Consider the following 18,323-nt stretch of genomic DNA (forward strand, 5'->3'; position numbering starts at 1 on the left):
TCCCAATAATTATATTCCATTTCAATGTTTGATATTGCAAATTAATATGTCGCTCTCTGATTTGTTCTTCTCAATTCCTACTCAGTACTTCCTCACGTACAATCACGATATGGTCTACGTACACGTCCTGTTGCGTTTGACAACAGAATTAACGAAAGCTATATGTGTGGAGAAACGTCTCACTTTGCCTCGTGGACGCCTGCGTGTTATATATAGCCGGGAACAGCCCCACGGCGTGGCGATTACATATCCAGAGACCGGCAGATTAGCCTGGCTGTTTACAGAGATAAGTACATGATTAGTTGAGAGCATAATCTATCTATCTAGGCTTAACAACCTAACAGACGCATACACATATCCATCTCAACCAATATTATCTAACACTCCCCCTCGATCTCAAGTCTTCAAGCTTGAGATTGTGACGAAACAAGATTAACTTTTGTACTGGCAGAGATTTTGTGAATCCATCAGCAACTTGATCTTGAGAAGACACAAATCGAATTTCCAATTGTTTGGCTGCCACTTGTTCTCGAACAAAATGGTAGTCTACCTCAATATGCTTAGTTCTAGCATGAAATACAGGGTTAACTGATAGGTAAGTAGCACCAATATTATCACACCACAATATTGATGATTGAGGATGCGGTATCCGTAGTTCTTCTAGCAATTTTCTGACCCACATAACTTCAGCAGTCGTATTTGCTAGAGACTTATACTCAGCTTCTGTACTTGATCTAGATACCGTAGCTTGTTTTCTTGCATTCCAGGATATGAGATTTGATCCAAAAAATACAGCAAAACCCCCTGTAGATCTGCGATCATCTGAACATCCTGCCCAATCTGCATCTGAAAAGGCACTAACAGTACTAGAAGATGATTTACTGATCTTGAGACCCAGACCAAGAGTGCCTTTGATATACCGTAGTATACGTTTGACCGCTGCCCAATGCAATGTAGTAGGTGTATGTAGATATTGACAAACTTTGTTAATAGAAAAGGATATATCAGGACGAGTAAGTGTTAAATATTGCAATGCACCTACTATGCTTCTATATTGGGTTGAGTCATTAGGTCCAAGGGGTTCTCCTTCATCTATTGATAATTTTTCAGTTACAGAAAGTGGCGTGCTGACTGCCTTGCACATACTCATTCCTACTTTCTTTAGTAATTCACTTGCATACCTTTCTTGCGTCAACAGCAAGCCATTTTCTGCCTTCTTTACTTCTATACCGAGAAAGTAATGCAGATCTCCAAGATCTTTAAGGGCAAACTCTCTTTCCAAATCTTTCAATAAGATTGTAACCGCCGCAGGCGATGAGCTAGCTACAATAATATCATCAACATAGACTAATACAAACATAACTATGTTTTTCTGATGAAACATAAACAGTGATGTATCTGCTTTTGAGGGTACAAACCCAAGCTCCATTAGCTTTTTGCTGAGTCTGGAATACCAGGCTCTAGGCGCCTGCTTTAAACCATACAGGGCCTTGTCTAGCTTGCACAGATAATCTGTCTTACCCTTGATCTCATACCCCGGAGGTTGTTTCATGTACACATCTTCTTCTAGGTATCCATGCAAGAATGCATTCTGGACATCAAGTTGTCTTAAGCTCCATCCCTGCGAGACAGCTAAAGCGAGAACAAGTCTAATAGTAGCTGCTTTAACTACTGGACTGAAGGTATCTTCATAATCAATACCATATCGTTGCTTAAAACCTTTAGCAACTAATCTAGCCTTGTATCTATCAATAGTCCCATCATCTTTCTTTTTAATTTTGTATACCCATTTACAGTCAATAACATTTTTTCCTTTCTCCGGTGGGACCAAGTGCCAAGTCTTATTTGCAATTAAAGCATCAAATTCTTTGTTCATAGCATTCTTCCAATCTGAATTTGTGAGGGCTTCATTCAGATTGTTTGGTTCACCAGATTGTGTGAGACATGCATACCTCACTGTACCGTCTGTGTATTTCTTTGGTTGATGAATACCACGCTTCGAACGGGTCACTGGTCTAGGCGCTGTATCATCAGAGTGCACCGGGGATTCAGGGGATGTTGATGTAGACGATCCTGCCGATTCCGTCCGTGCGTTAGCTAGAGAGTCTGCATGCGTGCTTGCGCCGGAGTCCTGGGAATCTGCATGCATGCGTCCAGCGGAGGCTGATGGCGATTGGTCTTGCATGGCGGGCGACGTAGTTCTGTGCATGCATGGAGAACTGCACGACAGCGACCGATCTGTCTCGGGATTGGCCGCACGCCCATGCTGTTCTTCCTCGAAAGCATGCCTTCCCTGCATAAATTGATGACGACATACTTGTTCAGCATCAAAATTTCCGGGGATTTCACTAGTGCTTTCTGCATCACCAGTGCTTTCTGCATCTGAGTCTGCATGTTCGCCTGTAATATTTGCATGCTCAGATGTTGCATGCTCAGATGCGGTGTTAGGATCATTAATCAGCGGTTGATCACCTACTAATTCGTCCCCTGAGTCAAACGATGATGGAAGTAAATGGGATGGAAGCAGATTAATCTCCGATCGCAGCCGGGCGCCAGCATTGGCGTGAAGGGCAGCAAACGGGAAGACGGACTCATCGAAGATGACGTCGCGGGAGATGTAGACACGACCGGCAGAGATATCTAAACACTTGAACCCTTTGTGGAGAGCACTATAGCCCAAAAACACACACTGTTTGGATCGGAAAGCAAGTTTGCGTGTGTTATAGGGGCGTAGATTGGGCCAGCAGGCACACCCAAAAGTGCGAAGACGAGAGTAATCGGGGGGAAGATTATAGAGACGTTGGAGAGGTGTCTCAAAAGAGATAACACGGCTGGGAGTTCTGTTGATAAGGAAAGCAGCAGTGGTGAAGGCCTCATCCCAGAATTTAAGTGGCATGGAGGCATGAGCAAGCAAAGACAGGCCAACTTCAACGATATGGCGATGCTTGCGCTCAGCCGAGCCATTCTGTTGATGGGTGTAGGGGCAAGCTACATGGTGTTCAATGCCAATACGTTGAAAAAAGGTGTTGAGCCGTTGATACTCTCCCCCCAATCGGTTTGTACAGCCTTGATTTTACAATTTAGCAGACGTTCAGCAAGGTTTTGGAAATCACGAAATTTCTCAAAAACTTCAGACTTGTGTTTGAGTAGATACACCCAGACATACTTGCTGTAATCGTCAATAAAGCTAACATAATAGGATTTATTGCCAACTGAAGTAGGGGCAGCTCCCCATACATCAGAAAAGATTAACTCAAGAGGAGCAGTAGACATACTAATAGATTTAGGATAGGGCAACTGATGGCTCTTTCCCTTCTGACATGCATCGCAAACAGATTCATGACTCGAATCTTTAGTTACAGGCAATTTATTGTGACTAATAACACAATCTACGATAGAAAACGACGGATGACCTAAACGACTATGCCATCGAGCTAATGACGGCTTGACAACACCATAAGCCTGCTTGTGTGAAGAAGGGAAATCACTGGTTGGGAGAGCATAGAGTCCATTCTTACACCTGCCGCGTAGCAGAGGTGTCTTCGTGACCTGATCCTTGACCAAAAAGAACCAGGGATGAAGTTCCATAAAGGTATTATTATCTCTATTAAAGCGATGAATAGAAACAAGACTCTTTTGTGCTTGGGGAACATGAAGAATATTTTTCAATAGAAGAGAACGATTTGGGGTACGAATTGTAGTATGACCAACATAATTAATGTCCATACCTGCACCGCTAGCGGTGTGAACTTGTTCGTTGCCGTTGTACTTGTCCTTGATCGTCAGCTTTTCCAGCTCCCCAGTGATGTGATCCGTCGCTCCAGTGTCGACGTACCAATTTGCGTCAACTCCATAGGAGTTGGTTGCTGTGTTGACGATCTTCTCGTCACCAGTGAAAGAGGTATCAAACCTCTTCCAGCACTTGGCCACAACATGGCCAATCTTCCCACACAGTTGGCAGGTGGGTCTTGGTTTGCCGTCATTGCGACCACCAGGGTTGCCATGCCCGCGGCGACCACCATTGCCGCGGCCGCGGCAGCGTCCATCACGGCCTCCGCCAGTTCCGCCACGCCCTCCACCACGTGACACCGAATTGGCAGAAGATTGGGACGTATTCTGGAGCAGCTCGAGCCGATTTTCGAACCCTACCAGAAGAGCATAAAGCTCACTTGGTGTAATGGGTTCTGATCGCCCAGCCACAGATGACACGACCGGATTGTAGTCAAAATCCAGTCCTGCCAGCACATATGACACGAGATCTTCGTCGTCCAGAGGCTTTCCTGCAGATGCCATCTCATCAGCTAATGATTTCATCTTACCAAAGTACTGCGCCACCGTCTGGTTTCCCTTCACGGTAGACGACAAGGCCATCCGAGTGTTGATGACGCGAGCTCGAGATTGGCCAGCAAACAGTTCTTGAATAGCAGTCCACACTTCTGTTGCTGACGTGAGCGTCGCAACTTGAGTGAGAACTTCACGTGACAGAGAAGACAACAGGTAACTCAGCACCTGTTGTTCTTGTGCCTTCCATTGCGGCAACGCCGGGTTGGGGATCTTCTCCGTCGTCTTGCCGTCATCTTTGGTGACAACGATCGTGGAGCTTGGTGCAGCAGCAGTCCCATCTAGGAACCCGGCCATCTGCGCTCCACGAAGAGCTGCTAACACCTGTGCTTTCCAAAGGACATGGTTAGCTTTGGTCAGCTTCTCAGAGACGGACTGATTGTTGAGGCTAGGAGAGGAGAGAGAGGAAGAGGATGCCATTGATGGATCTGGGTGGAGGTTTTTCGGCTCTGATACCATGTGGAGAAACGTCTCACTTTGCCTCGTGGACGCCTGCGTGTTATATATAGCCGGGAACAGCCCCACGGCGTGGCGATTACATATCCAGAGACCGGCAGATTAGCCTGGCTGTTTACAGAGATAAGTACATGATTAGTTGAGAGCATAATCTATCTATCTAGGCTTAACAACCTAACAGACGCATACACATATCCATCTCAACCAATATTATCTAACAATATGTAATTAATTTCTCTATCTATAATATCTTGAGGAAAATAAAAGAGATCTTCTTCGCTAGACATTAATTTGGCTGGTGGAAAGCTGATAATTAAGGAGATATGTATGTACGTAGTTCAGTCCCATTCAAGTACGTACGTACTCTTAATCGGGTGTACAATCTATGATATTTCTTGTTAATTATGATTTAGAAAGTACACTTTTATATATAGCTTATTAATTAGTTAAAATGTACTGTATATTATGATGTGGTTGCAGAGGCCATAGGAGCTAGTAAACGGGTTTTCATCATCTAAAGAAAATACACGATATGGTTTGAGATATTTATATCAAACCAAGCTACTCGCTCCATTCTAAAATCTGGACATATAAAAAGCATAACTATATTTTCGAATGGACAAAATAATAATAATAATAATTTACCCATATATGGTTTTAGCAGAGTATTCGAGCTAATCAATTATATATTTGAACACTACTAATTGGTTATATGAGTATTTTTTCCATCATTTAGGAGATACTATGATGTATCACTGTTTTCTATATAAATATATAATTTAATATCTTCTAGTATCTAAGATATGAAATTTTACATAAAAAATAGCGCTACTTTCTGATATCTTCTCACTGTATATACATATCATATCGGACCCAAAAAATGCATGGGGGTGTATATATATTGGATTTAGGCAATTATGGGATCGAGTGCCCATTTTGTTGCCTTCACATCACTTAACCATCCACCATTCTAATTAACCACTAACTACTACTATGAATTAAGTAATTAAGTAGAGGGCATGATACAGTACACCCATCAACTAGAGCTATTATTACTAAGCCCTTGTATGGGCGTCACGATATATAGGGCCTATGTCAAATTTGAAAAAGTAAAATTTCATGATAAACTCACCTAATTAATAGCCTGCACACCCTAGTTCTTATATCTGGAGTCTGTTTGCATTTTTTGGCAAATTATTTATTCTCTGTAATATGTGATATACTCATGCATCCATATACGGTGAGAGTTCACTATAACTTCGCCAATATATACCAAGACACGTTGATCGATTTAGTATTGGAATGTGCTAAAAATATAGGTATATGTGTCCGTTCATATGCGTGAGTGCACAAGCATATACGAGTGACTGCATTTATACTGTTGCCAAAAAAATATTGTAGTTGGAGAAAAATGAGGAAACATTTCAATCGACGGAATAGGTTAGTACAACATATATTGTGCTTGTTCTTTTATCTTTTTGAGATATTGGAGTATATTGTGTATGTGTGTCTTATATATATTCTCCATTGACTTTAGGATACTGCCATATGTTGTTTACATCTCTGATTTGTGCTAGCTGACTGGCGCAGAACGTTCTAACAAACTTTGTTTTTGAAATGAATAATACAGAGTGATGGGACAAAAGGCCCCAACTCTTCTAAAAAGATAATTGGCTGAATCGAAAACTAAAATAAAGCATATAACTTGTGCTAGCTAGGGTACTTGTGTATAGATACCATGCCATCCAAAACAAAACAGAAGAATTTTGACTACCAATTAATCTATATGATTCATCGATTAAAAATTGGTGTATAATAATATACACCTGTACCTCTAGTTCCATAATATATATTATTTTGGACAAGAATACGGTCTTTAAAAAATAACTTTAATCACTATTTCTATTACAATATATGCAGAAATACTTAAAAGTATACGGTTTTATTGAAATACTTTTCAATATATATTAATATATACATATGCTATGCAGTACGCATATTTTTAAAGAAAATATTTTAAATGTTATTTATAGGAGCTTTTCTAATTAACACCAATCTTATCCAAATCAATAGATATTATGAAACTGGAGCAGTACATTGATTTACTTAGGCTCCCATCGTTTCGTTTTTTGGTGGAATAAGCGAAAACGCGTTTTTGCAAACGAAAAATAATTTACAGGTAAAACTTTTATATACATATCCATAACGACTCAAAAGCGAAATGTGTAAAAGAAACCATGATGAAAAAACCACAAAATCAAGTTTAAAATTAAGTTCCAAAATTTAAATTTTGGCTTATAAGCAGTAGCAATGGAGCCCTTATTTGCTCGGTACGTCTCGATCTTGTGGCTAGCAAGGTACACACATGAACAAAAATTGTGTGTACGTTAATTTACGCTTATGCAGGAATAATTGATGGTGGCAGACTTCACTTTCAAGATGTACTTACATGAAAAAGTCGATCTCGATCGTGTGCAACTACGACATGAGATACTAGATTTTTTTTAAGACAGGGTCGTCAAAAGAGTAATGAAAAAAGATTAGCGTATAGCCTAACTGGTAAGCATCTATTTTTATTACTGCACCGAATTAAGAATAAAATAATTATGAGTTTTTTAGTCAAATAGTTAAAACCCTTAATGTTCGCTTGAAAGTCCTTTCGTATGCAGTTTTCGTACTTTCGGACGAGTCCGGATCCTCTACAGTAATACAGAGGACCACTGTTCATATGAGAATAGTAATTCAATGACACAAACGGTACAAAAAACACTGTAGCAACAGTAATCCAAAACACTGTTTTCTATTATAATAATAACTATAGTAATAAATCTCAGCCATTCGTTTTAATCCAACGGTTGAGAGGTGTATCAAATATAAATTACTGTAGTACATTTGTATCAAATGCAGAGGATCCTAGCCTCTTTCGGACAGGGTTCCATATATATAATCGAAAAACTGTGGTGTACATAGGGTTTCATATTCTAGGAAGCAGTTTTTATAATTTGGAATTTTTGGTCTCCCGACATGATATTCTTTCGTCTGAAAATTTTAAATACACATTCATATAATTGCACTTAAAATCACTTCATAAAACTACTATGTCAAGTAAAATACTCAACTGATATGCTAAGAGATGCGACTAGAGTACATAAGCATAACTGATCGATAACTCCAATGGCTACCGGCCGGCCTTTTAGGAGAAAAGACAAGCTAGGCAGACAAGTTTGCGTAGCATCATACTGCCATGCATGCATCAGCATGGCCAATGACAGTGAGAGAGGCTTTGCTGCCAGCCATGGATTTGGAAGCTTGCTGAAACATCGTCATCCTCGGTTCCTCCCTCCAAACAGGTAGTATCTCGCTAGGCCTGCTAATGGATTTGGATCCAATCCAAATTCACTTCAATCCATCTCTTTACTAGCTAGGCTACCAAACCAACCCACCTCAATTATTTTTCATTAGGATCCAATACAAACCAATCCAACTTTAGTTTTAGTCTAACCCGCACCAAAACATTTAGTTAAAATGTATCTAACCCACTTCGGTAGTATGGATGTGCCCATTTGTATAAACTGGGACCTAAAATTTTAAAACTCGTGTTTACACTATAAAAATTTATCAAATTTGACTGAAATTTGGCGGGATGATTTATTATGTGTAAGAGCAACTTTGTGTAAATTTTGATCAATTTCTACATGTGGATCCCACGTATGTCTATTCTCTTATCTATTAGCTTAATTAAAGGATCCATTTACCCTCCACAGGTTAAATCTATTTAAAACATAAAATCACCTAACCAAATCCAAATCCAGTCCATATCAATCCATCTGTCCTTATAACCCAACCCAACCCAATCCATTTGAAGTAACAATCTATTTTCACCCAACCAAAGACAATTCAAACTAAAATCCAACCCATTTAATCCATTTTCATCCAACCTACCTATTAGCAAACCTATATCTAGCTAGCCAGCAGCAATCAATTCGATCACTAATCTAACCACTCACTGAGATCTGTTTCTACTATCACCGTTTTAAAATAAACAAACCTACAATTGGCCGTCACATATTCTAGTAAAATAAATCTAAACAATTTACCAAAATAATCCGACGATGCGACGTATTCTACCAACACAAATTTGGATAATTTATTAAGCTTATAGTAGGATATGTCTCATTCAATTTTAGGTTTATTTATTTTATGATGGGGAGAGTACATATCTAGCTCATAACCATTACTGAAACTAAGTATGATTTGTTGATGTGATTGATCTTAGGAGGCAAGGATTTGTTGGTTTATATACGTATATACTCCGTAGTACATACTTATACGTACATACTTGTATGTATCCCTGACCACACATTCTCATCAGTTTCATGATTTCATCCATGGCCACTTGGCTAGGCTCATGCTGCCAAAACAAGTACGATGTTGGGACACGGGGGCCAGCATGAGCCTCACAAACATACTTGTATGTATCTGCAATAATTTCACAAGCTACCACTGCAGTGACAACAGTTTACAGAGACCCCATCCACTAATTAGGCATATTGTATTTTGTTTGGATGAACCAAGAGAATAATACCAACACTGCTAGCTAGCTAGCTAGCTCCTCATCTCTAGTCATGATCTGTTTGCAACTTTTTGTTTGCATTGACACTACAGCTCTTTTAGAAAATAGATTAAAACCTAATGTCCGTAAATGTTTGACTTCGTTGATTTTTTTATACACGTTTGACTATTTATCTTATTCAAAAATTTTATATAATTATTAATTATTTTTATATTATTTTATTTATTGTTAAATATACTTTTATGCATGTATGTAGCTTTACATATTTTTAAAAATTTTGAATCAGACGAATAGTCAAACGTGTATAAAAAATATCAACAGCATCAAACATTTAGCGACGGATAGAGTATAACAATAGCAGTAATAGACAGACTAATTGATTAATTTGCCTTTAATTATTCCATGGACATTGGACAATTATTTGAAGAAGACGATGATGATGGTGATCTTGCGCATTGCATATTACATTACATTAGCATGAGGATTAGCCATGGGATGGCCATGGCCGACTAGTTAAGTTTCGCCATTACCATGACCTGATGCTAGCTCTGCCTACCTCTGTGGTGTGACGACGACGACGACGTGGATGCGGCCACGCTCGATCTTCTTCTCGGGCGGCGGCGGAGGAGCGAGCGAGCTAGCTGTCCCGCAGCCTCTGGAGAAGCGCCGTGCGGAGGGTGTCGTCGTCCTGGAGGGCGGCGGGCACGTCGACGAGGACTTCTTGGACGGTGGTCACGCCGTGCAAGCGCATGACACAGGCGTGCTGCACGGGCAGCTCGAGGGAGCGGAGAGCGCCCATCAGCCTGGCCGGCGCGTGGCGGGCGCCGGTGGTGGTGACCCGCACGGTGGCGGCGTCGCGGCCCATCATGCGCACCTCGACGGCCTCGTCGAGCCCCGCGAGGGCGGAGGCGGCGGCGTGGTAGGAGGAGGAGTTGCCGCCTCCGCCGCCGCCGGAGCTCGGCTCCCACCTCGCGGCGGCCGCCTGCCTCGCGTCGGCCTCGAGGCGGGCCACGCGGGCGCGCAGCTCGCCGATGTAGGCGGCGGCGTCGGCGAGGAGGGAGGCCTTGTCCATGCGGGACACGGTGGGGACGGCGGCGCGGAGGTCGCAGAACCGGCGGTTCAGCTTCTCCCTGCGCTGCCGCTCCGCCTCGACGTGGCTCACCGTCGGCCCGTCGGGGCGCGGCCCGGGCTTCCTCCCGCGCCGCTTCGCCGGCCGCTGCGCCGGCGCCTCGACGAAGCTCCTCGGCAGCTCGGACAGCTCCGAGCCCGGCGAGAGCGAGCCCCCGACGACGCCCCACAGCCCGCCGCCGCCCACGTCCTCCTCGTTCTTGGCCACCACGACGTCCCCCATCAGCCACTCATCCGGCACCTCGCAAGAAGTGAACTCGAGCACCGCGTGTGCCGCCGCCGCCGCCGCGCCGGAGGAGAACATCGAAGACGGCGACCGCGGCGAGAACGATGAGCACGGGGAGAGCAGCTCGTCCATGGCCGAGAAGCTTTCAGCTAGCTCGCAGTGGCGGCCGGCCGAGCCAATCCGGTGGCCGTGCCTCCGCTTTTATACTGCCATGGCAATTTTTGCAGTTAGCACCCTCGATTAACCCCTTAATCATCGCCGTCAGGAACTCTCGAGCCTGATAGGTGGGCCCCACTGGCCGGTGTGATAGCTAAACCTCACTTGGGTTTGCTTAGAGCAAGTATAATAGCATGCTGTAAGCCGGCTATGCTAAGATAGAGGAGAGAGAAATCGGGCTATAAGTTTATAGCCGGCTTGGACACCAGAACCGAGATATTCTATGAGAGAGATAAGTGGGTTATGTATTAATGTTAAATAGCTATCCACCGTATGTGATGCAAAGAGTCTTATATCAGCAAGTCGGTTATATTATTAGCCTTGCTCTTAGTGTGGTGTAGACATGGAAGACCACACCGTGAGAAAATGCAGGCTTGAGTCAGTCAACGAAGCTCAACATTCATTTTTGTGTATCATGGCATATTGATTTACAGACCAGAATTTCAATTTCTCTTGTTTGTTTAGGTTACCGGTTAGACTTTTGTTTGCTTAATTTTCATTTTCAACTACGGGCGATATCATATTCTCGTGACGAATGATTTAAATGTACTCGATCCTCGGTTACACATGTGGGTGATATTATTATATTTTGAATTCAATAGGGTTACATAATTTCTTTTACAAGTTTGTGCTGTAGATTTTATCAATCCAATGGCTGAGATCGACCCCCCTATCTCGTTGTAGCCTTCATTCGGGAGAATAGAGACACAAGCTAGAGCATAGAGTCGCACCTTAATTCTTCGATGGCCGTGCCTTCTGCGATGGCGATAGGAGGGACCTATGTTAGATAAATCGTTATGTTGGGTAAGGAGATTACGGCCGTGTTCGATTTATTCGGTACACAAAATATAGCGATAGATTAATATATGATTAATTAATTAACCATTAGTTATAAAAATATAAAATAGATTCATATAACTTTTAAAATCAACTTACCTATAGAAATTTTAGCGAAAAAGAAATGTGCGCGTAAAAGACGAGGGAATTTGGGTTAGTAAGAGGGAATCTGGGTTAAAAGAGAAAATCGTTTATAGCTAACAAAGTAAATAATCTCTCAGTTTTAAAATATAGTATGTATTTTGTTTTGTTATAACAAGACTTCGACCAATATTTAATTTATTATTATATTATTTATATGACACAAAAGTGTAATAATGATAAATAGTTTTTAACGTAGATCTAATAACACTAATTCTGCGTCACGTAAACTATATTCTGATAGAGTAAATTGATCAAATTATTAATTTTTGAGGAGCGGGATTACAGATTCTCACAACGTGGATCGTTTAGGACAGCTTCTGACAGAAGCAGCTTTAAAAGCGGCAGTTGAGAGAAGCTCCCTAAACAAGCCGTAAGATTTCAAGAAGAAGCAACTTAGACTCTAAAAAGCTAGGATTTCACCAACTAGCTTCTTATTTGATTTCTTAGATTATACGGTTACATATTTTTAGAAACCGAGTGTTATTTAGAGAGACTTATGATAGCTAAAGTTTCTGACAGAATCTCTAAAAATCAAAAACTCTTCTAACATGCATTAAGAGGGGGTGTGAACGGAAGGACGTGACGATCGAGTTGAGGAGCGTCTTATTCGACTATCGCTGGAAAATGAGACGTGCCAAGATAAGAGAGTTGATAAACACCAAAAATGAATATGGAGAGTCAGGAGGAGAATGAAACACGGATGCCAATAATAATACGGTAATGATTTCGGAACAATCTCGTCCATACCAAAATAATACTATCTAGAGAGAGAAAAAAATTTAAGAAATTAACTAATATACAATCTCTGGTACTTGTAAGAGCTAAGTATAACAACAGGCTGAAGACAAAGGAGAGATACGAGGAGAGAGAAGAAACATGCTATAAGCTTACAGCCGGCTCAGACATATGAAAAAGAATACTCCGTGAGAAAGGACGGAAAGATAAGTGAATCCTATATTAATGATAAAAAAGCTAACTAATGGGTAAGCTGAGAAGAAGGCGTAAAGTCAAACTCGGCCTTTGTGCCGGTACGCTGTAAAGTCGGCACTCATTTTTGACAAAAGAGTAGTTGCATGTATCACTTAATAGCCTTTTGGCACATGTATCGGGTCAAGATCAATGTCAATTTAATTAGAGGCACAATTTGGTCCTGTCAGTGACCAAAGCCGTGCATGCATGTATGTCTGTCAACTGATGAAAACTGAACGGTAGAGCGGTGCGCACGTACGTATGGATACGTATACACTGTATATCACAGCCAACGACGTACGTACGTACGTAGCTAGTTGATCCATAGATTTGGTTTTAATTACGGACTTAATTAGCGAAAATCGGCCTTGTCATGTCATCCGTACATATATCGTTCGTAGGTAATTAAGGCTCGCTGTCTACAGTAATTATTATCCAAGTGGCTCAATTGACATCGATCGATCGAAAGTGAAGGGCTGCAGAGATAATCGAACATACGTCGTACGTTTTCAAATAAAAAAACGATGAAAAATAATTTATAAATAAAACTTCTATATACGCGTTCATAATGATCTAAATATAAAACTGAAAAATAAATTATGACGAAAAATCTTAAAATCAACTTACAAATCCAAAACTAAAAAGATGTGTGTGTAAGTCACCGTTGTCGTTGAAAGACAACAGAGGACTAGCTACTTGCTAGTTTAATTGTCAGCACAAGAATATTCTAACACTCTTTAAATATCTCCTGTTTGATTTGTAAGGCTAGTTTCAGTACTCAGTTTCACTATACAGTTTTTAAAACAACTAATTCAATGAAACGACGCATGAATTAGCTAATCACATTGCAATGTTTCATCGTACCATTTTCAAAGCTAAACAAATTATTTAATTAAGTTTGATTGCATCCAGACAGTGTTTGATTTTATGAAACGCCTCAAGCCCTCAATGCGAGTTTCACGGGGTTACTGAGGACTTGGTAATGGTACCCAAACTTTTCATGGCCATGAAACAAATTCCCTTTCTCTTCTTAGAGTTTCATGCAAATATTCTCTTTTATACTGATGTGACACCTAGTTAATATGCATGACACCTCTACAAAACCCCTATTGCATAGTTCTGCCGTCATGCATAACTTAGAGGTTAGGGCCAAACCGGTTGCGGTTCAACCAAGGTTTACGTTTCCACGGATGTCTTCTACTTCCTCTGTTTCGTAATGTAAGATGTTTATTTTTTTGTTGCAACGTTTGACCATCCTTATCTTATTTAAAAATTTAATACAAATATATAAAAATGACAAGTCGTGCTTAAAGTTTTTTTGATAATAAAGTAAGTCATAAGCAAAATAAATGATATTTTTATAATTTTTGAATAAGACGAATGGTCAAACATTGTAACTAAAGAGTCAAACATCTTACATTATGAAACGGAGGGAGTAAATCGTTGCTAGGGAGCACAGTTATCACCACCTTTCTATAATTTTTGACGGTTTATTGCGATGATAACCACGATTACGGTGATAACTACACTTGTAAGGGTCATTTTGTAAGCCCTGAATTTACTGACACATCTAGTAAATTGGTATAACGAGGTATGGTTTGGACGCCCTTAAAGTACTTTATGTGTATGTGTATTCGGTTGTTTATACATGAAAAACATGGTATGATTGTTTGATGTTATATTTATAAATAAAAAATAATTTATGAACAAAATTTTTATGTATATGTTCTTAGTGATCTAAAAGTAAATCTTGAAAAATAAAATACAATGAAAAAAATCCAAAATCAACTCTAAATTTAAGGTTAAAAATTTAAAATTTTAGCTTATAAGCATAAGCAAATACAAGGGTCGTAATTAACCTGAAACTTCTAGAAATTAAAATACATTGTATTGATATGCATGGTTGGTTACCTAGCTGGACATAGCTTAATGGATCATGTACGTGTCTAGGGTATTATTCATGATTGACCATGGCCAAAGGCCTAGTTGAAGTGAAAAGAGGAGTGAAGAACTTCCATGAAGAGAAAAAAAAAACATAAACCAACTCGATCGTTTAATACATAAAAAGCATAAAATGGCTCGGACAACTTGGAAGTTTCTTTGCTTGCTTGTGTGTTGGAGAAATATGTCTAACCTAGAACGCCAAAAGAGTGTGTATTGCTTGTCTGGTTGCCTACAAGTCCACGACTCCGGTGTATAAGCCACAGTTGTTTTAAAAGGATTTGTAAAGAAAAAATATAGGAATATGAGATCCTATGAAATATATACTATAGCAACGTTCGTTTCAAAGGAAATGCACCAAAAAAATTTCTATCTCTCCACTATTGAGAACAAAACATAGGAAAAAATAATTCACTAGGGAAAATTCCAATGTTTCTCAATTCTATAGATTTGTACATACATTTCTACTATTTTCCTATATTTTTTCTATTCCTATAATTCACAAATCTCATAAACCGTATAAGCCCTTAAAAGGAAAAGATTGACACCTAGCTCAAGTGTATGCTATATATTGCCACTCAAAAAGGTACTAGCTTCCCTTTTTACTTACGTTTGCTCTCTCGTAAAGTATATCCTTATTCCCTTTAATTAATAAAAAGTTTAATGTGTATGTGACCGAAAACTGCTATTTAAATTAAATTAATAAAAAGTAATTATATGTTCTTACTCACATCTATATCTATACTATTATAAAAAGCGTTAACGATTCTGTCGGAATTTTTCGTCCGTCCATGCTGAACTCATCCGTACGTCGTAATGATGTACGCAGCAGCTTTCTCTTTATTCTTTTCTTCCTCCCGTGCAACGCTTGGTCTGTTTCGTTTCCGTTTTTGGTTTGTCCGCACCTATCCATCATAGGCCTAGCGCAGCGCTCTTCCACCGGCAGAGGCAATGACAGGTCAGGCCCGCACGCAGGCGCATCGAGACCAAGGGCCGGCGGCAGGTCACCTTCACTAGGAGGCGGTCCGGGCTGTTCAAGAAGGCGTCGGAGCTCTCCATCCTCACCGGCGCAAGCCTCGCCGTCGTCGTCCTGTCCGAGGCCCTCAGCACATTCTGCTTCGGCGACCCGTTCGTCGATGCTGTACTCTATCGCTACGCGCCGCCCGACGTCGCCGTTGCGACTGTTGCTCCTTCCATGTCTAGGGGGACGCCAGCGACGACCACCACCACCACGAGGAGTTGAGAAGGGCGGCGGAGGACACATGGTCGCAGATCGCCGTGGAGAAGTCACGGTTGCGCGAGGTGGCGAAGAAGATCGCGGATGCGAAGACGGACAGGCAGTTCTGACGGGAGGCCGACGTGGAGGCGCTCGGGGAGGCATAGCTGCCGGAGTTCGCCCGGGTGCTCGAGAAGCTCATGGCCAACGTGCGCAGCCACGCCGACACCGGCTGTCCGGCCAGCCACAGCAGTAGCGAGGAAGACGCAATTGATGCACTTCTCTTCTTTAAATTAATTACGTACTCAATCGCGTTTAGTGCTTGCTTAATCAATCATGCCACTAGCGCTACTGATTGGTTCTGATTAAGTGGTTCCATTTAGCCGAAGCAATTAGATCATCTGTTTCCATGATCGCATCTTGGTAAAATTTCAGATATTTTTTTTTGATTCGCTTATGATATTTTGGAAGGAAGTAGCGACCAATATCTTGATCAACAAATTTTTGGAAGGCATTTCTGTTGATCTGGATCATGGAAAAATATTTTATTTCAACCAAATTTTCTGCTTCCTAATCGATTTGGATTATTCTCATATTATATATATATTAATAGTGATGTGCTAGCGAAATTGTAGGTAGAAATTTGATGTGACGCAGGCGTGGGCCCCAGCTAGGTGGGACACACTTGTCAGGTAGCGTGAGTAGAGATGCACTTGTGTGAGAAGTGGTTGGATCTTTGCAAAAGCAATCTAAAAATTAGCCACGTCAGCTTATTAGCCTATAAGTATAATCAAGTGAAGTTGTTGGTTACATAAAGATACGGTGGAAATGAATGATAAATATTCAGTAGATTAATGATAAATATTCAGCAGATTATGCATACTACGGGACAAGGATTTGGCTGACAGATGTAGCATGCAAAAGACAAAATTCATGCCAACCAATGTTCAAATACTAAGCAAGTATTCTGTCTGTTTCATATTATAAGATTTTTAGGGTTTGTCGAGATTTATCCATCTAACATATGTCTAGATTCATTCACACATATACGAATTTAAGCAATGTCACAAAATCTTATAATGTGGAACGAGGGAATACTAGATTTCCAAAGGTTTTATTTATGTATGTATGTGCACAGAGGATATCTTATCGTAGTGTAACAATTTGCTAATTATTATAACATGTCACACTCGTGAGGATTAAATAAAAATTGTTGCACAATTCAAAACAAATAGGACTACCGCATGTCCGCTCAACGGGATAAACAATTCAAGGCATCCTATCCCTCCAGACCTCCAGAATGGCGACCGTCTACCCAGTGCCGCTGCCCACTTCTAATAAGGCGGACCACACGTGCCTTTTGCGTTACTCAGCCTCGGCGCCTTCTATATCATGCCCTGGTCATGGGCTACTTCTCATCTTTGCCAGGTCCTCCTCTCCACCTCACCAACAGGCAAAAAGCGCCCCCTTTTGTTTTGCTTGCCTTCTTGAAACCTTGGGTCTTTTCATTTGCTTTCGGCGTGATTGCTTGTGGGCACTGCTAGAATTGGAAGCTCTATAGAGGCAATAGAAATTGATTATGGGGATGATATGATTTGGGTTTTTAATTAGTAGTTTGTGGGGGATGTGGGTCAATGTTAATTCGGTCTAGGGTAAATCTTAGCTGTGGCATTGTGAAGCAACAAAAACTTCTCAATTGATGATATTTTGATGTATGTATGGTCCTGGGTTTTTTTATCTGAAGTTGTAATTTATTCCATAGCACTAGCTGTGAATTTGTGATCATGGAGGTTGCTGGAGCTTGCAAATTGGGGGAAAGTTTAGTCTTTTTAGATTGGTTGGCTTCTGTTGTTGTATTTTTTATGCCATCCCTAAAGTGAGGTTCCCGCGTGCTAGACGAGGAAAAATGTAAATATTTGCAATAAATTAGAATACAATGAAATTTTATATGAAATACTTTTTATTATTTATTAAGTGCAATAAATATATTTAGTAATTCTTTTTATTCCCATGGCGAAGCACGGGCATTGTGCTAGTATAATTATATATACGGATCGACCACAAATAATTTAAATTTAGTTCTAATTCTACTCAATAAACTAAATTAATATTAAAAATAAAATATATATTATTTAACTGAACTGGAGCCGACCACGGAATAACGACGGATCCGGCGAAACACGCAAAACATGCACGCCGCGGCACGGCGGCATGGGAGGCCCGGCCGGCCGGCCGGCGTGCCATTGGCTGGGAGTTGCAACCGCCAGTGTCCGTAC

At 40.9% G+C, this 18,323-nt stretch overlaps 1 protein-coding gene and 1 non-coding gene across 2 annotated transcripts; both read right to left on the bottom strand.

Annotated features, from left to right (window-relative positions):
* Positions 1 to 4,136: 4,136 nt before the first annotated feature.
* LOC121055407 lies at positions 4,137 to 4,275 on the bottom strand. Its single transcript, XR_005812534.1, has one exon. It is a non-coding gene; the product is annotated as a small nucleolar RNA Z247 (small nucleolar RNA).
* Positions 4,276 to 9,715: 5,440 nt separating this feature from the next.
* On the bottom strand, positions 9,716 to 10,884 carry LOC102703335 (transcription factor MYC2-like). Its single transcript, XM_040527866.1, has one exon. The coding sequence runs from the start codon at positions 10,854 to 10,856 to the stop codon at positions 10,008 to 10,010; it is 849 nt and encodes a 282-aa protein (XP_040383800.1). The 5' UTR covers positions 10,857 to 10,884; the 3' UTR covers positions 9,716 to 10,007.
* Between the last annotated feature and the right edge of the window lie 7,439 nt (positions 10,885 to 18,323).

Source organism: Oryza brachyantha, chromosome 9 (assembly GCF_000231095.2).
Source record: "Oryza brachyantha chromosome 9, ObraRS2, whole genome shotgun sequence".
NCBI lineage: Eukaryota > Viridiplantae > Streptophyta > Magnoliopsida > Poales > Poaceae > Oryza > Oryza brachyantha.